Genomic DNA, 24779 nt, shown 5'->3' with positions numbered 1-24779 from the left:
CTTTGTAATTGCAGATGTGTGAATTCAGTTTGCGCTGGGCCCCAAGCCTCTCTTGAGACTCTGATATTCATGATGAAACAGTGGGCACATCCTGAAACCAGACCAACAGAAGATGGTGGCAAGAAAGACAACGTAAGAAGGGTGTGACTGTCCAAAGAACATCCAAGGAGAGCAAAGGCTGGATGTGGCTGGCAGAGGCGTCTGGTCATGTGGTCTGTGGCCATCAAGAGCATGCTGTTGTTGTTGGCTGTCAGGTTCAGCTGTGTGCATGTGGGGCAGGCAAGCCAGGAAGAGCGGCAGGGAATGGGGCCAGCGACAGTCTGACACATCTTAGGGCGTAGAGGGTAGGGCATAGAGGCCAGGAAACTCCTGTGTGCCCAAGGGGCATGGTTAATAGGAGGAGGAATTTGGGGTATAAGGGCTTAGTTCATAGGCATGCAATGTGCCTGTGAGACCCCAGATTTCCAGACAGAAGCTGGTATCTAGGCAGCTGCCAGAGGTCGACCCCAAGATGTAGAACTTGGTGGCCACTAATTACAAGATGCCCTGGGAAAGGGAAAAACTCCACCCACAGCCAAAGCCAACCCACTTCCCAGACAGCAGCACCATCTTACCTCAGAGGCAGGAAATCTGGGACCACTTAAATCCATCCAACTCTGCCCAGGTTCCCTCAAGCCCAGCAGGGGCATATAACCAGCGACCCCGTGCTCTCTGCCTGTGGCAGCTGTTAAGGCATGCCCCAAACCCTCTGCTGACGCTGTTGCAAGATAGTGAGCCACCTCGGGTGGAAGGGGGTCTCTCTCCACCCATGGCAGCTTCCACGGGTGACCAGATCAGAGAGAGATGTGTCCACAGGCCATCTGGATGAGAGACAGGTCAGGTGCCACAGGAGCAAGCCTGAGCTCCCAGTCTGCTGGCTCCTCAACCCTGAAACAGACCAATCATGTGGCTTTCCACTCTGGGCCCAAGGGAGTGCTGGGGCAGCCCCAGGATTGGTTTACTCCAGTCCACTTCGGGGACTGGCCTGACTCCCCGGAACAATGGCGCTCCTGGTGACCGGCAGCACAGCTGCTGCTCAGGTTGGATATTTTTGCACAGTGGTCGCTGCTGTGCACCGTGCTTACTCACACCCTGCCAAGGCTTTGTGAGTGCTGATGGCGTGGCTCTTGTCCAATGCTCCTATTTATATGTCAACTCTTGAATGCATGTGTCTTAAGCTTGGAGAGGACCCACTGTCCCTTGCAGTGCTCAGGATCAGCATCAGTCCCGGCAGTCAGACTCCTGAGAAGGAGCCCCAGAGGTCCTCCAGGAGCTTTGATGCTGTCCTAGACAGAGTTACTGTTGCTGTGATAATGCTATGACCAAAGCATGTTGGGCTGGAGAGGGTTTATTCGGCTTATGTTTTCCACATCACAGGTCATCATTAAAGGAAGCCAAACTCAAACAGGGCAGGAACCTGGAGGCAGGAGCTGATGCAAGAGGACGTGAAGGGGTGCTGCTTCCTGGCTTGCTCAGCTTGCTTAACTTGCTTTCTTATAGAACTCAGGACCACCAGCCCAGGGATGGCCCCACCCACAATAGGCTGGGCCCTCCCCCATCAATTGCTAATTAAGAAAATGCCTTACAGGTTTGCCTGCTTGCAGCCCATCTTATGGAGGTTTTTCAACTGAGGTTCCCTCCTATCAGATGACACTAGCTTGTGTCAAGTTGACATAAAACTAACCAGGATAAAAGTAACCTTAGGAATATGACAATAAAATATGTGACCGTGTGGGTCTTGGGTTTTGTTTTCCTTCAGCTCCAAGAGCAGCAAGGTGTGCTGTGAGAAGATGGCCGCCGATGCACAGATGCTGAAGAAGAAGATCAGCAGGACCTGCGACGAGGCAGCCCGCACCCTTCTCAGCAGCCTCCTGCTTTATGTCCTGGACCGTGCAGATGGGCCCCAGAAGGCAGAAGACAGATCACACAGGGCCAGCCGCCCGCCCCGACTCCAGGAGGTGGGCCGGTCACCCACACGGTTCCAGCTGTTACAGGCTAAGTTCATGGGCACTGGCCGGGAGCCCCACCTCAAGAAGACCCGGGAGGTGGGGAGGCTGATCTCCAAAGACAAGCAAGGACCTGGCCGGAGTTTCGTAAATGCTGCTATCAACAAGCTCCTGGAAAAGACCAAGGAAGGAGCTGGCAGTGGCGGCCAGAGGCCCCCAGCCAGCGAGAAGCCCCGGTGGAGCCCCGTGGGTGGGAAGAGCACTGTGAAAAACATCCTGAAGAAGTTCTTGGCTGCAGAAGAGAAGGAAGCTAAGGAGAAAGAAACACGTGACAAACCCCCGTCCCAGAGGCCTGGAGCTACCAGGGGCCTCCTGCCGAGAATTGTGGGCCGGAGCTCCATCCTCTCCAAGCTGAGAGAAAGGTTTGAACAGAGCAGCTGCCTGCACTCAGAGGCTAGTCTGTTGCCCCTGCACAGGGAAGGGAGGAAGAGCAAAAGCCTGCAGAAGAAGAAAGTGCACAGGCCACAAGTTCGGGTGCTCCACATGGCCACCATGGCCACCAGCTGTACCAGAATTCCCCCCGCCCAATTTCTGGCCTGCACAGCTGAGCCCCTGCCAGCCCTCAGCATCGCCACCATTGTCTGCGGCCCCCAGAGCTGGTTGTCCCATTGTGCCAAACTTAGTCACTCCGAGTCCCGACGTTGGCCCCTCGGTGAAACCACCATGTCCTCCAACTCAGAAAACTTGGGAGCCGGAGGAAACAAAACACAAGCACCCATGAATGGGGAGCACAAGGAACAACTAAAGTCCTCAGCACCCCAGGAGGCGGCTCTGAACGCAGGTCTCTCTGGCATGTCTTCCAAAGACCAAGCCCTGCCTGGCCATGTCCCAGTGTTCTCCCCACTTGGACTGGACAGCCCAAGAGGTACTGGGTCAGTCAGAAAGGACAGAACAGCAAAGCCAAATACACAAGAAGCGGCAGCCGACACCCAGGGGGTGAAGGATAATATGAAAGGGCCGCCTGAAATCAGCATGACTGTGTGCAGCTCTGAGGATGAAGCAGAAAGGACTCCCCCAGGCTCAGAAAGAGAGCCGTTCTTTGCCATCCCGAGGCACCTGCCGGAACAGGAGACAGTGACACAGATCCCCCTCCTGGCCCCTCTAGCAGTCCAGGCTAAGCGGCGAGCACAGCCTGCCATCAAGCCTCCGCAAATAACAGTGCAGCTTCCCATAGTTCACGAAATGCCAGCCTCTCCTGGTCCTCGGCAATGGGCAGCGAGTCTTGAAGACATGTGTTCTGAAGTCATGAGAAGAGAGGATGTGGCTGGCGATAAACAAGCAGCATGGTCCACTGTGAATGAGGACAGGAAGGGTCCCCAAGCCCCAACAATAGGGAGCACACCCAGTGGGATGCCCATGCGTCTCCATCCTGCATCGAAGTGTGGACTCCAGGAAGACCAAGGAGATCGCACCAATGTGGATGCTGATGCCTCACAGGGGTCCCCAATACCAAGTCCTTCCAAGACCTTTCCTGGTGGAATAGAGAAAGAGTACAGCCTCGAGGACTCATGTGACCTCAGGAGCTGCTGTGGCGCTTCAGAACAGAGTATCTCTGACCCCACTGGGGAAAGGCATCTATGTCCGGAGTCACGCCAAACACCCACACCTAGCCATGGCACTGCTGGGAGAAGCTATGCAGCAGTGGGCACCTGCTCTGCCACTGGCCTCCAGGAAGGGGTATCCACCCCTGGGCTGGTGACGGCCCAGGGCTGCATAAGGCCTGACAGCTCTATAGCATCAGGCAAGAACAAGAAGTTTGGACAGGAAGAATGCCAAGGACTCCTGAGCAAGTCAGCTCCACCACCAAGCATTGCTCAGGAAGACATCAGCCACGATTTGGTCAACATCAGCCAGTTGGCATTAGATAAACAGCCCATGACGGGTGTCAAAGCCTCTGGGGGGGTGACAGCCATAGGTGTCACTGGTCACCCAGTACCACAGCCATGTGGTACCTGGCACCCTGATTACAAGATAACAGCATGGCCGGATGGTGCTCAGGACACTGACCTCCAGATAATGCCACATACAGGTGATTCCAAGGATGCTGAATCCAGGAAAATACCACAGCCAAGCGGTACCCAAGATGTTAGACAGAAACAAATGTCATGGGCAAGTGCACACAAGATGACACGGCAGCCACACGTTTTCCAGGATGTTGAGCCCATCGTAACAGCACATCTAGGTGGTTCCCAGGAGCCTAAACAAAAGACACCACTGTGGCCGAGCAGTGCCCAGAATGCTGACCACAGGACAACATCACAGCAAGATAGTACCCAGGACACTAAACAGATGGCACTATGGCCAGTTGGTGCCCAGGACCCTGAACCTGCAACAGTGTCACAAATAGGTGATACCCAAGGTGCTGGACACAAGACAACCACATGGGCAGGTGGTGCCCAAACCCCTACACTAAAGGTGACATCACAGCCAGGTGGTGCCCAGGACACTAAATACAAGATAACGCCCCAAGTGGGTAATACCCAAGACACTGAGCACAAGAGGGCAGCACAGGCTGGTAATGCCCAGGATGGTGAGCCAAGGCCTGAAAACAGTACAACACCGTCATCAGGCAGTGTCGGTGTCTATAACGAAAAGGTAACACGAAAACCCAGCAGCCATCCTTCTTTGGTATCAAGCAGGTCCTCAAAGCAGGGGAGTGGAGCCACTGAAGGAAGAACCTCAGAAGACACAGTGCAGAGCCATCCTCTAATGCCGGCAGCCCCAGCTGCTCTGCCAGGGAGCACTGCGGATACTTGCCTGGTGTCTAAGTTCGCACCACACGATTCAAGTGAGCCAGCAGTGAGGAAAAGCAGCTCAGGTACAGGGAGTGGAAGCACAGCCATGGAAAGAGACCCTCTACACAAGAGCAGAGCATCCCCAGGGCCACAGAGGAAACCAGCCGAGCATCTGGACCAGTCGCAGCTACCCTCTGTGGGTGCACAGGCACTCGATGGAAAGCATCCCGGGAGAGAACAACGCTTCTCAGGTGCAGCACACTCCCCTGCACATCCTACAAGTCCAGCCGCAAAGAGAGAGACCAGGCAGGTGGAGCAAGCCCATGGTCCAGAGCCTCCTGTCCCCACGCAGAAGGCAGGGCACAGGTCTGGCCCCCAGGCAGAAAGCTTGAGGGGTGAAGCCAAAGAGAGTCTACCAACAGAGGTGGACATGGGCAGGCTACAGGGCCACGTTGGATCAGAGGAAACTGGTACAGGGCATGCCAGGTTACACCAGCCTGGGCAGTCAGGTACTGTACTGCGCAACGCAGATCCTCAGGCTTCTCGGGACCTAGGAGTGAAAGAAAGGATGCCAGTGGAGGAGAATCCCTGCCAGCATGGGGACAGGGGTCAGGAGCATCTCCCAAGACCACTGGGGAGGCAGGAAAAGAGCCCAAGTCAAGGGGGCAGCTATCAGGCCGATGAGAACTTAGCCACCCCAGGGATCCCTAGGAAGCCTTGTGGCCTGGCTATGCAGAAACGGACCCAGAGTCAGGCACAGGCCAGCCCCTCAGCCCCTCAGGCCTGGGGACAACCTGACAGCACAGCTGAAGGGAGCCCCATTTTAGGCAGTCAGCAAAGTCCAGATGCCCAGCACCTGCTCCAAGAAAGCCAGGCCCTGGCTGGTAGCAGGACCACAGTCCACTCCCTGGAGACAGCAGACCGCTCTCCTTGGCTCACATCTAATGCCGGGGGCCGCTCACACTTCCAACCCCTTGCCCAGGATGGACCTTCAAGTGCCCCTAGGGCAGAAAAGGACCTATCAGACCACGGGCATCGCAGGACGGTGCACTTTGCAAAGTATTATGCCCAAAGCTTCAGTGACCAGAAAGCCTTCGATCTGTCCTTCAGGCCCACGGTCCTCAGGGCCAGTGATACCTTTGAGCCCCCAAAGTGAGAGCTCATGTTGAGCCAACACTCCTGTCTCCAAGTGAACATGAATTTGAGCATCCTGTATGGAGAAAATGTAGACATTAGTGTTTCTCATCTCCCTCATGTTACATGAACTAATCCTGGGGATGCGTTCGGGTGGTGCTTATGGACGTTCCAGTGAGGCCTCTTGAGATGGGGGAAATGTTAGCCATCCCAGGCTAACCAGCATTGTGACTTGGAGGATACAGAGCACTCAGTCCTTTCTTGGCAGAGGAGAGATGAATGTCATGACCCTTCTGTGTCCTCTGGCCTTCTGCTCCCCAGAGCTTCCCAACCATGTCCCTGCCTACTACCCAAAGTTGGTGCCTGTGACCTGTGACCTGAACCTCACATATATAGGAAGTGCGTTGCTTGCCTAAGCCATGTATCACTCCTAAGCTGGTATTAGAGTCTTGCTGATCACAGCAGGCAGAAGGTTGGGGTCACGGACTGGCTTGTCCCCACCGCAGACGTCAGGAAAGGGCCTCAGGAGGCTTTCCCGACACTGATTTGAGGCACACAATTCCAAGAGTGCCTGTATTAGTTACTCTGACTGCCTACATCCTACTCTGCAGTATCCTCTGTAGGATTCATGAAGCAGCTCTGCCATCCTGCTGCTGGCCAAACTGCACAGGATTCAGTTGTTTCCAGCTGCAGACTGCATCTCTGTCGGGAGCATTTGCTGTCCTGAGGCAGATGAGGAAGGTGACAGCCGTTGCCACACTGCTCAGGATGGTTTCATTAACAGCTTACAGTTTCCCGGTAGCCCCTTGGTGTGTCTGCTGTAACCTGGACACTTAGAGACTTGCTGTTTGGTTTTGTCACAACTGAGAAAGTCCCAGAAATGCTCCCCTTGCTCTGGAGATGGCTCTTTATTCTCTGGGACTTCTTTTGTTTTCTAACTCAAATATCCATAACAAAAATGTCCTGTCCTATCCCTGATGAGGCTGACTATGGATGGTCCCACCCCAGCGCAGGGATACCTGGGTGGATATATGGACCGTTGCTCAGAAACATGAGCCCCTGGTCAAGCAGGAAGCACAAGGTCCCTGTGTGTTGAGCTCAGCCGGAGTCAGCTCCACAGCTCCCTGCAGTCACCGTGCTCCCTTTGTAGGAGGCAGTGCTCCTCACCCCTTTCAAGAGCCTTTGCTGAAGTTACAGGGAGTATGTGGATTTCCTGAACCCAGGGCACTGCCGTCCTTTGTGCACCCTTGGGGCCATCCCCCATATCCTGGGGTACTGAGGACACAGATGCCTGGGTGTTTGTTTTTCAAGCCCAGCCAGTATTGGGGGTACATGGAGCTAAGCTGCAGAGTGCAGTGATTCTCCATCCTACCCAGAGTCTCTATGAGGCCAGCCCCTAGGGACTATGAGACAGGGTGGTAGGTGTGGTCCCAGGAAAGGCCGCAGGCCTCCTATTGGCCTTTTCAAAGTTATTACCATCTGCTCACATCAGGGGTGTCCATGGAGCTGCAGTGGCTCCTTGAGATGCCCAGGTGTGACTATCTGCCACCAGACAGGTGCAAAACCATTTCACTTGTTTTCTTTCTTTATATACCTTCTCCCACAAAGGACGTGAGATGATGTTTGACAAAAAGCATGATAACAGACAGGAGATAATAGAAACTGCATGCTCATTGGGCTTCCTTTTAAGAAGCATTGGTAATAGGGCCTTGCTGAAGGGTTTTATTTTATTTTTTAAGACGAAGTACTTTTACAAAAAAGAACAAGCACCAGGCGTGGTGGTGTACACCTGTAATCCCAACATTCAGGGAGGCAGAGGCAAGTGGATCACTGCGAGTTCGAGGCCAGCCTGGTCTACAAAGTGAGTCCAGAATAGTCAAGGTTATACAGAAAGAAAAAAAAAACAAAACAAAAACAAAAACAAAACAGACAGTTCCCTTCCTGCTATTTTAAACAGGCCTGAAAGTTGTGACGGCTGAGCAAGTAAGGTCATTAAAGGCATATGCCACCACTGCATGGCCTCACTTACTCTTTTAATCAAAGATGTCACTGCCGTCTGAGTCATATACCAACCCATGGCTACCTTCTGAGTTTTATTTCTATCCTTCTTTATATATTAAAAACTATAAAATAAATTAGTCAGAGAAAATATTTTGTTACATTATTTCCTTTGAATCTGTATTAACTTTGGATAGCTGGAATTTTGTAAAAGGAAATAAATGATATTTCTTATCATAAACCTCTTATGTAGTCTGTGGGAAACAAGATCTTCACTCTGTAACAAATCTGAGACTAGAGAAAGTGAAAGTTTCAAACTCTGTAGAAAGAGAAGCGAGCATACAGAAAATGCAAAAAAAAAAAAAAAAAAAAAAAAAAAAAGACAAGCAGGCACCAGCCAGGTTTCCTGCTTATCCATGATGCTTTGGTGAACTCTGCACACACCATATACTGAAAATGGACCATAGCAATTTATGTCTTGCTTATCTTTGGACGTGCTGTGTAGATGAAGTAGGCATCACATAGGAAGTACCGTGAAGGGAGAAGAAAGCTCGGTGGGGCAGAGCCTGGTCTACGCATGACATAAAGAACTGCATGGCACATCAGCCCTGGGCCAGCAGGGACGGAGGCTCCATCCGGAGGTGTCATGTGTGGGAAGAGAAACCGTCAGCCTGTCTAGGAAGAATACAGCAGCACCGTCCCAGGATCTTCCCTGGGTCTGTTTAAAGAACCCAGGTGCCTGCTCTGGGGACAGGACTGACTCTATGCATCTGACAAGGAGGCTCTTTTGCTCTACCTGCAGGGAATTGTGGGCAGACAAGAAACTCAGCACTTGAGAGCAGCGGACAGGCGGCACCCTCTAGTGTCACAGCTCTTGTGTGGGTGCCCGGGGTCCCTTGTCCCTAGAGTGCAAGAGGTTAGCAGCTCTTGTGCAGTCCTGCGGTATGAGAATCCTTAGCTATACAAGTGTCTTGTATAGCCCTAACAAGTGATCCCTCAGCCCTTAGCAGTGACTAACATCAAAGCTTCCAGCCCTCTGTATCAGGATCCGGGTGTTGCTGCTGCTGTTGCTGCTGCTGTTATTGATGTCATAGCTCCTATTCCTTCTGTAGTTTTCCAAGCAAATGTCATTGTTCTGGGCCTGGTCACCATTCATTTTGCTGTTGCCTCTTCTGTTGCTTCTTCCTGCTATTAGCTCAGTCACCTCTACTTAAAAGCAATCAAAAGAGACCGCTTGACAAAAGCATTTTATTGAGTTTCATGTTGCATCACCAGGGAAGGCAACTTAGAAAGATATCTCCCAGCCTGCTCCCCAAGTAAGCCAGACAGCCTGCTTAGATAGCCAGAGAAAGGGCATTTGTAGCAATTCCAGCAAACCTCTTAGAGAAAGTACAGTATTTCCATCAGTTTGTAGCATGATCCCTCATGCAAATAGGAAACTCCACTGGGACCAATCACAGCAGTCCTATGCAAATGAAAGCCTGTTCGCCCCAGCCACAGGCCTTCTGCTGGGCCTCCAGAAGCAGGGCTCCTTCTCTGCTGTAGGTAGAAAGGCTGTAGAGCTGTCTGTAGTTCAGTGAGGGTCAGAAGGGCATTAAGTCCACCACAGCTGAAACAGTTGTAGATGGAGCTGTGGTTGTGTCTTTGGGAGCTTGAAGTTGTACTTGAGCAGAAAGCGTCTGTGATTGCCATATGGCTTACTCCAGCCTTCTTTGGAGTGCTCAGAGCAGCTGGTGCTGCCTAAGCGAAGCCCAGCTGACTCTGCAACTGACACCGTTTCCCTCAATATAGCCAGGACACCAGGGAAAGGTCTAACAGCTGTCGACTAGGGCAGGACCTCCCACCATCAGGAAGGGCGCTTGCCACGAAGATGCACCGTCGGCAGTTTACCAGCAACATTCAACATCCTCCAACAATACCTGGGCAATGCTAACCCTTAGGCAGAGAGAGGTGGGCTCTTCTAAGTGTGTCAAGAACACACTTAGGTGGAGGATTGCTACTTCAGTGGAGACACAATGTGGTGAGACCTCTAAGTAGCCTCGGACATTCAAGGAGACAGAAAAGGAGCGAGGAGAAGACTACAGCAGGCCCCTGGAGTACAGGCCACTCAGTGTCTCACTCTCAGTATCCAGTCAGCCTCTGGCCGTGAAAAAGTACAAAGCAGAGGACCTTCACTCTGAAAAGAGAAGGGACTCTGTCCCAGGAGTGGAGCCCTCGCCTGTGCCACTAAGAGCGTGACAGCACCTAGGGAGTGGAGGACCTACCCATGGCCAGGGCTTGGGGGTGATCTGGGGACTTCTAGCAAGAGATGAAAGCCTGTGTCACGAGCCACGATGGAAACTTTCTATAGGATATGTTGTTTGTTTGTTTGTTTGTTTCTCGTGTCAGGGTTTCTCTGTGTAGCCTTGGCTGTTCTGGACTCACGTTGTAGACCAGGCTGGCCTCGAATTCACAGAGATCCAACTGCCTCTGCCTCCCTGAGTGCAGACAGTTGAGGCTGCTATGTGGATGCTGGGGACTGAACTTGGGTCCTTTGGAAGAGTAGCCAGTGCTCCTAACCCCTGAGCCAGCTCTCCAGCCCTAATTGAAAGCTCTTATTGGAAGTCTTCATTCTTTCCTAAACATTAGAAGAAGCACTGGCCACACCAGAGAAGGTTCATTTATTAGTCTGCTGAATTCTGGCCATTTGCTACGATTAAGCTGACTCTATGATTAAAATCTGTTTCTGATAGGAACTTTTTTTTGGGAGGGGGGGTGTTGAGATAGGGTTTCTCTGTTTCTCTGTAGGTGACCTGGAACTCACTCTGTAGACCAGGCTAGCCTCAAACAGAACTCTGCCTCCCAGGTGCTAAGATTAAAGGTATGTGCATCACCACCACTACCTGGCAAGGAACTTACCCAGTGTATCCAAAAGCCCACCACTGATTAACTCACCATGAAAGGCATCTCTAAATCCACCCAAAAGTGTAGTCACCTATTAGGAAGTCACATGCAGACTCCTGCTAAGAAAGTGTAGAGGCAGCATCACACCTCTGTGCGGAGAGGGTTGGCACAGTTCTGCTGAGGGCTATTTCAGTGGTTCAGTCGCAGTGACACTAAGGGACTGGGAAAGCCCTTGCCTGTGCTTACTCCTGTGGCTTTCCCCAATACCTGGGCTCTCTACATCTGGGTTCTCCTCTCTGAGCTGGAGACAGGGATGTTGTGAGGGCCAGCTGTGGCTGGCTGCACCGAGGTCCCAGTGACTCTTGCTTCTCAGGCGCCACCAGGGGGCACTGCTAGCCTCCAGATGGCTGTGCTGGCCAGGCTCCAAGGCACAGCTGCAATTGTGCAAAACCAGAGACAACACTCAGCTGCTACCAGTGTCCGTGGCCTGGTGACTTTACCAGAATAAAACCGAGATGAATGGAAGCATGGGGGGAGGGGGGAGGCATGGCACACAAATTCACAGCATGTGAGTGGTCCTTATTTTCCACTGAAGGTCCCCCATGCCAGGCAGACTCCTCCTCTGATGGCAATGCTGCTGTCTGGGTCTCCTGCCCTTTCCCTGTGGAGGGGCACCGACTGCCTGGGTTTCTAGGGAGATGGGGCAAGACCTAGGACTCTAAATAGGACACTGCATTCAGCACTCAGCGCAGTGCTGGGCACAGTGCCTACTGGCAGGTGCTGGGCCTCCCATGCCCTGGCCTGAGGTTGTCTTCCAAAGTTACTCTCCTCTCTGTGGAGGGACACGTTCCCTACCCACCCCGCCAGCAGATGTGAATAGTGTGGCTTTGTTTTGCCTTGAGGGGATGGAGAAGCACTCTCCTTTAGCCACTTCTTCCTGCTCTCAGTCGGGACACCTCAGTGCCACTGAGATCTGAGTGGAAGACCACAGGACAGGTGAAGCCACCGCAGATGAAGCAGACCAGCAGAGAGTAATTGTCCACGGCCTTTCTGTGGTCAGCAGCCACTGAGCACCCCAGTGCCCAGGTGCCACATGGCAGCTAGAGCAATAAGGAGAACAGCCCCACCCAGATAAGCTAGGTCATGGCGACCCCTTCCTGCAGTCCTCAAGGGCCAGGGGCTCCTCCATGTGTGCTGGGAAGTAACAGTAGACATCGGGCCCACCATGTGATGCCCCTAAAACAGAGCCTCTTGCAAGATGTCTCCTCATGAGACATCTCTGCCACCAGAGGTTCTGACTGGGGGAAAAATGGTTAGTGAGCCATCTTTGCTTCGGGCTCATCCTGAGCTCTTCTGGGGCAGCAAAGTCTAGACCCAGATCTACCTGAGTGGAGGGTCCTCAGTGGAGAACCCCTCAGGTTCCCAGTGGCAGTCTGGCCTGCGTCTCCTCACCAACACTGGCACCATCACAGGCCTTTGCTCTTTAGGTGATATTGTAGGCCTCCTGGACTCCGGCCTGTTGGTGCTTGAAGCCAAGACAGTCCCCCCCAAGCCCAGAAAAGAAAAGACGCTGTGTTTGCCTCATGGGACAAACATTCCTGTGTGTAGGGAAGGCCTGTGGATCCACTGACAGCAATAAGCTAGAAGAAATGCTGCTGCACAAAAAGACCCCCACCACACCAGTAGTCAGAGGACTGCAAATCCAGGATCCGGGGATAAAGGAATGGAAAGGTAGACCAGGCAGGTCCCCAGGGAGGCTGCAAAATGGCCACCTCCAAGGGGCCTCACTCAGGCTCAGGGGCTGCATGGAGTTTGCTCAACTGGGAGAGAAACCAAAGGCTCGGGCAATCCCACCATGCTGAGAGGAAAGCAGCTGAAGGGGGGGAGGGGAGGAAAAGTGCCAGCATTCCACGTGTGTGCAAAACCCTGGCCCCGACATAGCCTTGGTGACTGCAGGAAGCACAGCACCCCATGGACAGGACGGTCAGTGTTCACAGCTGCCCCTGAAAGGCCTCCGTGTGACCACCATCCATGAGAGAGGGATGAGTGTCATGGCAGATGCTCTGGACATTGGGAAAGTACATCGCTGCTCTGAGGCTCACACAGCAAACCACTGCAGAAACCCTGCCAGCTGAAACTTCAAAGGGGTGGATTTTATTGTGCATAAATCATCTAAATCATCGTACTTCTACACTGCTAGGAGAATGTGAGAATCTACTACACTGAAAAGGCAGGGTGGTTAAGAGATGGTTCGGTGGTTAAGAGCATTTGCTGCTCTTGCAGAGGACCTGGGGTCAGTTCCCAGCACCCACATGGTGGCTCACAACTGTCTGGAACTCCATTTCTAGGGGATCCAATGCATTCTTCTGGCATCCTTGGGCACTTCGTGCCTGTGGAACATTTATATTTATCAAAGCACTTATAAAATAAAAATAAAAACCTCAGACACACCAGGCAGCAACAGGTAACAAAATTTATTACAAGTGAAGAATACACACATGTTCATATCACAAACACAAATATCACACACACGCACATATACATGCACACACGTACACACACACACACACATACACGCGCACACACATACACAGCAAAGCACAGAGAGAGACTTCCTGCAAAACAGAGAGAGGACTGATAGCCAAATCCCATGGGGCGGAGCCTGGGTCTTTCAAGCTTTGGGGCTGTTTTGGCAGCACAGGGAAAGTTCCCCTCCCAATATTGGGCTGGTCTGCTTAAACAAAGAAAGAGTTGCAGATAGGCCCACAGCTCTAGGTAAACACGTTTAGGACAGACCTTGTACATATCTGACCAACCTTTGACCAGTCAGTCAGAAAGGTCCCTGCCCCTCCCCTGAGGCTTTGTCTCAGGTCAGGAAGTCGAGGAAGAAGCTAGAAGTTTTCCATCTTGATTATCGCTCTGTGACCCTTTCCCTATCTGTCTGCCTGTCAGGGATGTTTTTTAGCTTCTGCTTCCTCAGAAGGAGAGAACCGAACCTTGAGAGTTGCTCCTGGACCTCTCCACACATTTTGTTGGGTGCCCCCTCAAAACAAACAAACAAATACAATAAAACTTTTAAAAGATGCAAGAGTGCTTGTGTTTTCAATGACCCTCATAGGAGAAAAATCAAAGTATTCTCCGTGCACCCTCAGAGTTCTGAGAGGCCGAGCCCCTTGGGGACACTCCTCAAGTGAGGCAGGTTTCTTGTGCAGACCCTGACCCCCCAGCAGGAGCTTGGTCAATAACTCAGAAGAGAAGGACCAGCCAGCCTGCAGCCTGTGAATCCCGAGACAAAAGTAACAGCTGTGATCACACCTTGCGCCCTACCCCTTAGAGCACCCTGATAAAGATGAAAAAAACATAAAGGAGAGTGAGTAGGGTCTACCGTGTGAGTGGCAGAGCTGGCTGTAGCGGAGCCCGGAGTGTGACAAGAGGCCAAGCTGCAGTGTGGGAAGACAGGGATGGTGGTGATGAAGGCACAGCTATGTGAGCCCACCCTCAGGAAGCTCCAGATGTTGTTGTATGTATCCTGCCCGTTTTAAAGAGGGTAGGCCCTAAAAAGAAGGCTCCGCGGTTAAAGAGTACTTGCTGCTCAACCACAAGGACTGGAATTCAGATCCAAGCACCCATGCTGAGTACCTCACCTATAATTCTAGCTACAAGAGATGCCTTTTTCTGGCCTCCTCGGAGGCCAGAGACCTACATACACACCATCTTACACACACACACACACACACACACACACACACACACACACACAAATAAGTAAATAAATATGTTTAAAAAGTAAAGGAAAGTAAACCAATAAAAGACAGTGCAGCCCCGACATTGTAGACAGGGTTCAGTGGGGTGAGAGGCTGGGGTAGACACTGTCTCTTCTCTATGCTTGGGGACAGCTGTAAGGCTTTGGTGTGGCAGGAGTGGCAGGGGCGGAACTGGCTGTTGATAAATGTCAACAGCTTCTAAAAATAAACAGCCCCGAACACTGGTGCTCAGAACTCCTGAAGGTAGCGCCACTGCAGTGCGGGCCATCCCTCTGGGGGCACTTGGAGCTTTGTGCTGACTCTACATCAGGAGCAGGGACCCATATTAACTCAGCTCATCTGTGCTAGTCCCCTGGCTTCCCAGCGCCAGTTCCAGGCTATGCCAGGAAAACTCCAGGCCGCTGCTATCGAGCCAAGACAAATGGCCAAGCTGCCCGCTGTGCTTGAACTGGGTCTTATGACACACGTGTTCCCCAGGCTATGCACCAGACACTAATGCACAGGGCGTGGCTGGCTGTGGGTGCACGCTTGCAATCCTAGGCTCCAATAGTCTAGAGCACGACAATCCCCAAAGCTTAAGGCCAGCCTGAGCTATGTGGTGAGGTCCTCCTTCAAAAGCAAAACCAAACAAGGGCAGGCAAGATGGCTCACTGAGTGGAGGTGCCTGCAGCCAAGTCTGACTATCTGCATTCGATACCTGAAAGCCACAGTGTAGAAAGAATGTTGGAAGAGAGAGTTGTTTCCAGAGAGCTGGCTTCTGACCTCCACAACACACATACTAAATAATGCAAATAAGTGTAAAAAAATAAAGAAATCAGGGAGATGGACAGGAGTAGGTGGAAAGGTTGGCCAACCCAAATAAGTATAATTGAAAATGCCTGTAACTTTTATGCACGTGGAAAATATTCAGTTGAATGGAGGCTAAATGGAGAAGGAAGGAAAAGCGTGCAGCTGGCCTGGAGGCCAGTGCTCTCCAGGCACTATTGGCAAGCTATCTGAGGCGTGGCAGGGAGAGCTGCATTCTCCTTGGGGGAGGAGCCTCTTGATCCAGCACAGATGTTCACTGCGGGAAGGAGCAGGTGACTTCTTCAAGGAACAGGGTGAGGCTGACAAGTCTGCATTTTCTGGAGGCCTGACCCCACCCAGGATTCTGTCAACCCACAGACCCTACCCTGGGAGCGGAATAATGCCTTTCCCAGTGAGCCCTTATGGCACTGTCAAAGCTGATGAATATACTACAGTGTGTTTGGCTTCGTGTTTAAGGAGCTCACAAATAGCATTTCCTCATCCTGGCCACGGTGTCCAAAGGTGTTTAGTCACTGTTCAGTGGCAGAGCAAGAAAGCAAGGTTCTCACAAAGACTGTCCCTGTGTCTAAACATGTATTGCCAAGGCTGCTCCCAGCCAGAAGGTGGCAGCCAAACCCTTACCCTGGTCCCTCAATGTTTCCTCTCTTTGAAACAGTCTTAGCCAAGCACGGTGGAGCACCCCTGTAATCCCAGCACTCAGAGAGGCAGAGGCAGGCAGATCTCTGTGAGTTCAAGGCCAGCCTGGTCTACAAAGTAAGTCCAGGACAGCCAAGGCTTCACAGAGAAAACCTCCTCCCCCCAAAAAAGTCTCACTACATGGCCCAAGCTAAACCAGACCAGCTCAGGCTGGTCTCAACATCATTATCCTGCTGCCTCAGCATCTCTAGTACAGGCCTAAGCTAGCTACCTTGATCCTTTATGCCTAATCTATTTTAACATCTTATGTATGCTCGAGTGTTAGATTGTGGCTGTGGATGTGCCAGAGTGTGAAGGTCCGAGGATGACCGTCAAGATTCTTTCTCCACTTGTACTTTCAGGCACCCTTCCTTGTTGTTTCTGGCACGTGGTGTACTTAGGAGACTCCAGCTAAGCTGGCCCAAGAGCTCCTGTCTTCGTCTTTCATCTTGGCGTAGAGGTGCTGGGACTACAGGTGTGAGCCACTGTATCTGCCTCTTTTACGTGGGCTCTGGGGACGGGACTCGGGTCATGAGGCTTGCATGCAAACACATTTGCCCAATAAGCCGCCTTCTTCTTCTTCTTCTTCTTCTTCTTCTTCTTCTTCTTCTTCTTCTTCTTCTTCTTCTTCTTCTTCTATGTAAGACGTTTATTAGGTGGGTATGGAGGGAAGGGGGAAACAGGACATGGTGGAGAGAGAGAGAGAAAGGGGAAGGGGTTGCCCTGAGAGAGAGAGAAGAGTGAGAGAATAAGAGAGAGTGAGAGCCCTATAAGCCTTCTTGCCAGCCTGTTTTTATTGTTTTTCATTTTATTTTGAGACAGGACCTCATGTCTCAACCCCAGGCTGGCCTCAAACTCATGCAAATCAAAAACGTAACACTCTCTCTCTCCCCTATATCTCTGTCTCTTTATTTTAGAAACAAATATGAATGACTATTACTTGGGAACATGGATTTAGTTTACCCTAAATCCCATGTTACAATGTGGAAGCAATTTTATGAAGTTTGTCTAGTAACAGAATAAAACCATCAATTAATCAATAATAAATGCCATAAAAAAATCTTGGTTAGATATTTTTCAAATTTATTTGTGGAAGCATCCAGAAGCAGGCTGCAGCACAGTGGAGAAAAGTCTGCTCTAGGCCGCACATGATGATGATGCTTTCAGCTTTTGGGCTGGTAGAAGCGAGTGAATATGTTCCTAAGGAAAACTGGCTATCTGTACTTTCCAACTGTCTCACCTCTGCCACAAAGCTGCTAGGCCTATCGGGAGGGATTAAAGACGGCCTGAGATAATTTGGCTCTGAACTTGCAACATTCCAACCTCCACACAACCACTGAGTGTACCAATCAGCTATCAGCCCTGCAGAAAGTTCAGTTTGAAAAAACTTCTTTCTGGGAAATTTTGTCCATATTCGCTATGTAGCTGAGGCTATCTTGCAGCTCCGAATCCTCCTGCTTTTGCCTTTCATACGAAGCTTCCATCTTTAAAGAGAGAGAGAAATACATCCTAGAGTGATGGGGCCGGGGTGAACTAACATTCACCTGTTACTCTGGACCTTTGAAGTGTCTCACAATGAACTTAATGTCTGGACAACTGACTATTCTGTACATGTTTCATAGATAAATGCATTTAGGGTTTCTATTAGGATAAACTCAGTACCTGTGCAAGGAAGAACTATCAAAATCACACATACACACACACACTAGAGTGTTTTTCAACTTTAAGAAACATATCTTCCAGTGACCCTGAGCCATGGGAGGAGATGTATCACATCATGTGTGGTGAGAGTGTTTGGACCATGATGCTTCCACTGGGCCACCAGGGCAAATGCTTTTCCTCTGGTTTGGACAAGAAATGGCCACAGGACTGTGGTCTGTTTGGCCATGCCCTGCAGAGGTGAAGAGCCCCAGAGACCCGTACTTTGAACCAGAAAGGTCTTTCTTCCCTCAAGGAATTTTCAAGGCATTGTTTGCCCAGTTGTCTGAAAGAACAACTCTGCTGCCTTTCTCTTTCTTTTCTTTCTTTCTTTCTTTCTTTCTTTCTTTCTTTCTTTCTTTCTTTCTTTCTTTCTTTCTTTCCTTTCTTTCTTTCTTTCTTTCTTTCTCTCTTTTTCTCTTTTCTTTTCTTTCTTTCTTTCTCTCTTTCTCTTTCTTTCTTTCTTTCTTTTTCTTTCTTTTCTTTCTTTCTCTCTTTCTCTTTCTTTCTTTCTTTCTTTCTTTCTTTCTTTCTTTCTTTCTTTCTTTCTTTCCCTTCCTTCCTTCCTTCCTTCCTTCCTTCCTTCCTTCCTTCCTTCCTTCCTTCCTTCCTTCCTTCCTTTCTTCTTTCTTTTCTTGAGACAGGTGTTGAGTTTCAGACCTGGGCAAGCCTATTTAACATATCAAAGCAGACCCAGATTCTCCCAGCATCCCTTAGTCCCCATCTGTTACAGGGCATGGCTGGCATACCGGGCCCTTTATGCTGAACTTTCCAGCCCAGGGGCTGGGCTTCCTTTCCTTCCTCTCCTCCAGAGGCTCTTCACTATATAATTCAGACATTTTGGTTCTTTCTTTCTCTCTCTTTCTCCTCTCTCTCTTCATTTACATACTCTTACTTTCTTCCTTCCTCCCTTTTCTGTCTCCCTGTCTGCATGGTGTCTTCCCTGCCCCCACTCCCCTACTCCTCTGTTCCTTGGGACCTGTGAATTCACCTGAAAGAGCTGCCCCCCGATAACGCTGCCTTTTAATGCTTTAATTTGGCTTCCACCGGCTCATTTCGTAGGTGGAGAATACCCATCAACTAAGTCTTGCCCGGACTGACCTCAAACTTGCAGTTCTTCTGCTTCTGCCTCCCAAGCCGTGGGATTAGCAGCTTCAGGGACTTTCATCTCAAATCTCTCTCAGGGGCCTTTAAGATGCTGCCAGGGCTATTTTGCCCAGGCAGGAATACAGTAAAAACAGAATGTGTCTTCAAAGTATGGTGTGTGCCCTTGCCTCCTACCCTCCCCGCCCGAGGATAATCTGGCCCCAGGAGGCTGATGGGAAGCAGGCTCTGCCTACCGGGGTTGGGACCAGCTCTGGATCACCAGGTTATAACACACGTTCTACACGCATGGAAATGTCAGGACGAAGCCCATTCTTTTGTATGAGTGACATACCCCACACCGATAAATTGAAAAGGCAGGCCTAGGCCGTCTGACAAGCTGTATCTGGAGCCAGTTCCCTGGTTTATGATGACTCTTAGGAGCTCCATTCCAGCAGGTCTGGGGTTGCCCCTCCTCCCCAAGCCCCATCCATTCACCACCCTAAACCTATTTTCTTTCTTCAAAGTACTCCTGGGTACAGCCTCATGGAGGGCTGCTGGGCTCTGGGCATGCCTGGGGCAGATCAGATGAGCAAGCCCTCATGTTTGAAGAATTCAGGATCTCACAGGGACAAGGTCACCAGCTAATTATCCCTGGTGACCCCCTGGGACCCAAGGCTGGCCACACTGCCACCACGGCTCTCACTCCTGTGAGTCAAGCAATCTGTTGAAGTCCCTCTCAGGTGTAGCTGAGCTAGGCCCATACATCCTGGAACCCTGTGGTCAAGGTGAAATGGTCACCTAGACACTCCCAAAGATTGTAGTCTTGGGTCTTACGTAGGCCTCACGTAAAGTGCTAAAAGGGGGCTCCTAAGGAGAGGCCCCTCAAGTTCTGCCAGGAGCTGGAGATTTGGGACTTGTTATGTTTTTGAGACAGGGTCTTACTCTGTAGCCCTGGCTGGAACTCAGTATGTAGACCAGTGCACCAAACTGGCCTGGAACTCACTTGTAAGTGCTGGGATTACAGACATGCACAATTTGGTCATTTTCTGAGGTCACTGGGGACCCCCTCTGTGCTGATCTGTTTGCCCCTTATTCACGGCTTTGCATCGCCCCCTCACTGGACACAGCAGCAATGCATCTCCTGAGCCCTTTGCAGAGAAAAGTGTGTGTTGTGACCTCAGTCCTAAGGACCCGGCGTCTGGACAGGTGGGGTTCTGCCTCACCTCCGTGTTAGGAAGCTGTCCAGGGCACGGGGCTGGGGTGGAGGCCACTGGTTTGTCCCTAGAAGAGGAATGGAAAATTTCAAATTCAGACCATCTCCCCAGAGGGTTATTTTCCAGCCACAGGGGGCTGTTATAACTGGTCTCCTTTATATTTAGATAAAATTCTTCTCCTTTTTATTTAGATGAAGGGTTTTGTGTTTGTCCGTCCTAGTGCTGGGGGTCACAGGCAAATGTTCTCCCACTGGCCTGTCCTAATGCCCACTGCTGTGCTCAGCCCCTGCCAGCTGGAACAAGTTTGTTTGTTTTCCTTTTTGAGACAGGGTTTCTCTGTGTAGCCTTCGCTGTCCTGGAACTCGCTCTGTAGACCAGGCTGGCCTCAAACTCGGAGAGATCCCCCTGCCTCTGCCTCCCAAGCACTAGGATTAAAGGTGTGTGCCCCTAACACCCAAGGCTCAGTTGGAACATCTTTAAAAGCCACTTGCAAACTTGATGTTCTTCTTTTCAGTCAAATTTTTAAGGAGCCTGCCAGACTCACCAATGCTGAGGGCTGAAGGTGGTGGGTTGCTGGGGCAGTGAGTGACAAACACAAATGTAAGAAAACAGTAACGGGAGGGAGCTCTGGCCATCCTGGCTGCAAGATCACAGGTGGGCAGAAAGAGGTTTCCTTCTGAATGGCACTCAAAATCAGAAGAGCAGAGTGCGCAGCTGGGTGAGGGGCCCAGCGGGGCCCTGCTCAGTGCCGGGTAAAGGTGAGGGACAGAGAGCCATGTCAGCAAAGACACCTGCGTAGGCTTTAGGCGGCACAGGGTGGGGCTGGAGGACCTATGTCTGGCCTGTCACATGGGCCACATGGGCAGCTCATCTATAGCACACAGGCAAGGAGCTGTTTCCTATAGCACAAATCAAGGGTGTTCTTTATTTGTCCACTTTCCAAGCTAAAGGGTGTAGATGGAGTGCAAGAACTATTAAAAATAATTAGCTGAGGAGGGAGAAAGGGATTCTATGTCTCCACCCATAGCCGAGGAGCCAGCTGCTGGCTTCTGGAGGAGGGAGAGTCAGTTTCTTTATGGGTGTGTGGCCGCTGGAAGGTCAGGCACAACCCAATACTCCACATCTGTGAGTATATGGGCAGTACTAGACAGAGCGGGAGATCACAAGGACAGGGTTGGGCAGGAGAGGTGAACCAGCAGAAGCCAGCACTTGCTGCAATTGCAAAGGACCTGAGCTCAGTTCCCAGAACCCACAAGGTGGCTCACCACCATCTGTAGCTTCAGTGCAAGGGGATCCAGGCCTGTCGTCTGGCCTCTAGTTATGCCTACAGCCCCTCAGAGCTTCGGACACTTGGCTTTGCAGTTTCTCTGAGGAAAATGTAGGCAACCCACCCAGACTCGCCTGCTCTGAAACTTCTGTGATGGATGGTGTGTGAGAGAGACACACCATCTCCAGCTTCAACCAGCCCGAGGAGCTCTTCTCCACCCCCCACCCCCCTTCCACCAGTGAGAGTGTGTGGTAGTTTGAATGAGAATGGCTCCCAGAAGCCCGCGTATTTGAATGCTTGGTCCCCTGGTTGGTGGAACTGTTCAGGAAGGATTAGATGTGGCCTTGTTAGAGGAGGTGTGTTGCCACTGATGGGCTCTGAGGTTTCTGTTAGCTCTCTCCCTCCCATTCATGAGTGAGATGTGAAGTCTCAGCTACTTCTCCAGTGCCATGCCTGCTTGTCTCTCTGCCTGCTTGTCTGTCTGTCCGCCTGCCTGCCTTCTGATATGCTCCCCACCACAATGGTCTTGGACTCGAGCCCTCCAGAATTGTAAGCACCAGTAAACTCTTCTGCCTTGGCGATGGCGTCTCATCACAGCAACAGAAAAGTAACTAAAACCGGGAGGGCATGTGGGGAGCATCAGGGAGCTGATGCCATCCGTCTGGCCACCTCCATCGCCGGTATAGAGGACATGCCAGTGGACTCAGCTGTGCCCATCTTCATTCTACACCAATGCCCGTCCACTCTTCTTGGATCTGTCTCCATTTCCTATTTAGTCTGAGGGAATAACCTCAGAAAAGCCGAACTCCTTAAGGAAGGCTAGGCTTCTCTCGGACCCTCGTGCTGGGTTTGCACTGTGTCTTTCCAAGGCTTTGGAGTGGCTTCATTGCCTCAGAGGGTGGGACTGGGGAGGCTATGGACAACCACTGTGGGTCACTATGTTAAGACACTTGGGGAGGGGTGCAGAGAGGCTACTCGGGGCATGTGGCCCTTAGGTCTCCTCGTCCCATGTGGGTGCTTGCCGAGACCAGGGGAGCACGCTCACTACTCTGCTGGAGCTTTGTATCTACCCTCCCCACTCTTCCTGCAGGACAGGACAGCTGTTCTTATCTAATTGAGTCTGCCTAGAGCCAGCTTCCCATCCCATGGTCATATCTGGCCACAAAATTCTCACAGTGGAGACTATGCCTTTATTCTCAAGTTCAAGTGCAGGAGGCCCATGGATGTTTCCCAGCCTGCATCAGGGCCACAGGCCAGCCTTTTCTCCAAGACCATCCAAGGGACTAAGGTGGGATTCCCAAGCTCCATCAACAGAAGGCAGGAGTTATAGAGAGAGGGGTGAGAGAGGGCTGTTGAAGATGCTTTTTGGTGCTGGAGAGAGAGGTGGGAGCAGGACATGGAAAATGGACAAGAAGTGGGCTGTCAGAATTGAGCCTGCAAATTTCTCTTTTATTTGTTTTGATTGCAACAACCCATCTAAAGTAAGAAAAAAAGAGAAAACAGGTTACAGAGGCAGAGGCAGAAGGAACTCTGTGAGTTCAAGGCCAGCCTGGTTTCCATAGTGAGCTCCAGGATAGAGAACTACATAGAGAGATCCTGTCTCAAAAAGCCAACCAACAAAATCAAAAAGTGGAAGAAAAGAAGAAGAGGAGTAGGAGGAAAAAGAGTAGCAGCAGCAGCAGCAGCAGCAGCAGCAGCAGCAGCAGCAGCAGCAGCAGCAAATGTGAAGAAGGCCCCTGGTAGACAGCTGGGTAGAGACCTGGGGAAGAGCTATGTATGGCCAGACCAAGGAGAAAGTCATGTATGGCAAAGAATTCTGTGCTGCCTGTGGTCTGAGCCCCCATTAGGGAAAGGTCAAGGCCAGAGCACTGGCAGGGATGTCCATCCCGAGAGAAAGGACACCGGTGTTAAAAAGCCACTCACTGCTGGGCTGAGCTGGTCTCTGCAAGCTTTTCCCAGAGGCAGCAAGCAAGCAGGGCAACTGTGAAACCTGGAATTTGGGGTTCTGCTCATACCAGCACTAGATTTCATCAGAGAAATCAACAGAGACGCTCAGGTCTGTAGCTCTAGCTGGATTCTCAGGTTCATTCCTTGCTGTATTCTAAAAGAAATATGGGGCCAGACATGGTGGCACACATCTTTAATGCCAGCACTCTGAGTGTGTGTGTGTGTGTGTGTGTGGAGGTGGACACAGGCAGATCTCTGGGAGTTCAATGCCAGCTTGGTCTACACAGTGAGTTTCAGACCAACCAGAGATACACAGTGAGACCCTGTCTCAGTAAACAAACATACATTAAAAAAGCAAGAAAAAAGAATAAAATAAGTAAAAAAAAAAAAAAAAAAAAAGATGGGGTCACCAAAACTTAGTAAAATAAATAAATAAATAAATAAATAAATAACTTGTTTATTACAGTTTGGTCAAATCAAGGAGTGGATAAAATCCAAACAAATCCAGGTTCTCTAATCTGTCTTCCAGTAGTCTCACAACCGCAAGGAAATGAAACAAAGGCCATAGATATACCTACATAGCGGAGAGACAGGTCCCCAGTGCTGCCTCTACTGTCAGCACGGAGGTCAGCTTTGTTTACACTGGGGTATGGGTGACGAGCGCTGAACACAAGTGTCCCAATGGACCAGGCTAAATTCTAACTGTCCTCCCTCCCGCCCCCACGCTTCCTGTTAGGTACATGGAGGCTTCTAACTAGCCCAAGTTAGTTCCCGAAGTCCAGCTGAGGGTCATTCTTACCTTGGCCAGCAGAGCTCATGGACTTCTTCAGAAGAGAGTTCTAGAAAGTGGGCAGCTTTCAAGGGCTCACGACAAAACACCGCAGAAAAGTGTTTCTGCAATGTCCGGTCCACGCCACCGCTGACCCCAGGGGTGGAGGCACCAAAGCCCTAAGCTCTGCCTCGGCAGCTTGACCAACCACAGTTCAAAAGTTTCTCCACAGGTTTCCGATGGCACCTCGCTGAGAAAGGCGGCCAGCTGGTATCCATGCCCAAAGTCTGAAATCTCGAGAAACTGACGGCGATTGGGACCACAAAAGAAGCTGGCACGGTGTTCCTGCAGTGGCGCAGGGGGCTGGGGTTTCTACAGGCAGAAGACAGTGAGGCGGCAACGATTCGTTCCAAGTCTAACCCCCGGGTTCCAGGGTGTGGAGAAGCGCGTACTCCTATATGGTGGCCCTCAAAGCAGTATGTTCTCAGCCTTGAAACTCAAGGGAGCCAAGTGAAAAAGACTCCTTTTTTTCTGCTTCGGAGCTCGAAGTCCGAAATCCAGTCTGCCAGGTACTGAGGCTTGAAGGCTACTTAGAACACTGCAAAGTAGATCCAGGTCTTACAACCTCCGCGAAGGTTTCCATCTTGCTGGATTTTCAGATTCCTAGTCCAGACTGCGGCAGGTGCACCCGGCCCCCGGCCCCTAGGCCCTCCCATACTCAATACCACCCCCACCCATCCCCGCCCCGTCCACCCAC

General features: G+C 51.1%; 1 protein-coding gene and 1 long non-coding RNA gene across 2 annotated transcripts in view; one reads left to right on the top strand and one right to left on the bottom strand.

Moving 5' to 3' along the window:
• Positions 1 to 9134, top strand: part of Adprhl1 (ADP-ribosylhydrolase like 1) — a 34386-nt gene extending 25252 nt beyond the window's left edge. The window contains exon 8 of the mRNA XM_060381406.1: positions 1799 to 9134. Within this exon, the coding sequence (XP_060237389.1) occupies positions 1799 to 5936 (4138 nt within the window). The 3' untranslated portion in view covers positions 5937 to 9134. The remainder of the gene's footprint in view (positions 1 to 1798) is intronic.
• Positions 9135 to 13254: 4120 nt separating this feature from the next.
• LOC132653584 (uncharacterized) lies at positions 13255 to 24724 on the bottom strand. The gene is made up of 2 exons (XR_009591299.1): positions 24053 to 24724; positions 13255 to 20106 (listed from the first exon to the last, which is right to left on the bottom strand). It is a non-coding gene; the product is annotated as an uncharacterized LOC132653584 (long non-coding RNA).
• Positions 24725 to 24779: the final 55 nt, after the last annotated feature.

Source organism: Meriones unguiculatus, chromosome 4 (genome assembly GCF_030254825.1).
Source record: "Meriones unguiculatus strain TT.TT164.6M chromosome 4, Bangor_MerUng_6.1, whole genome shotgun sequence".
Lineage (NCBI taxonomy): Eukaryota > Metazoa > Chordata > Mammalia > Rodentia > Muridae > Meriones > Meriones unguiculatus.
This window is presented reverse-complemented; position numbering and strand designations above follow the sequence as displayed.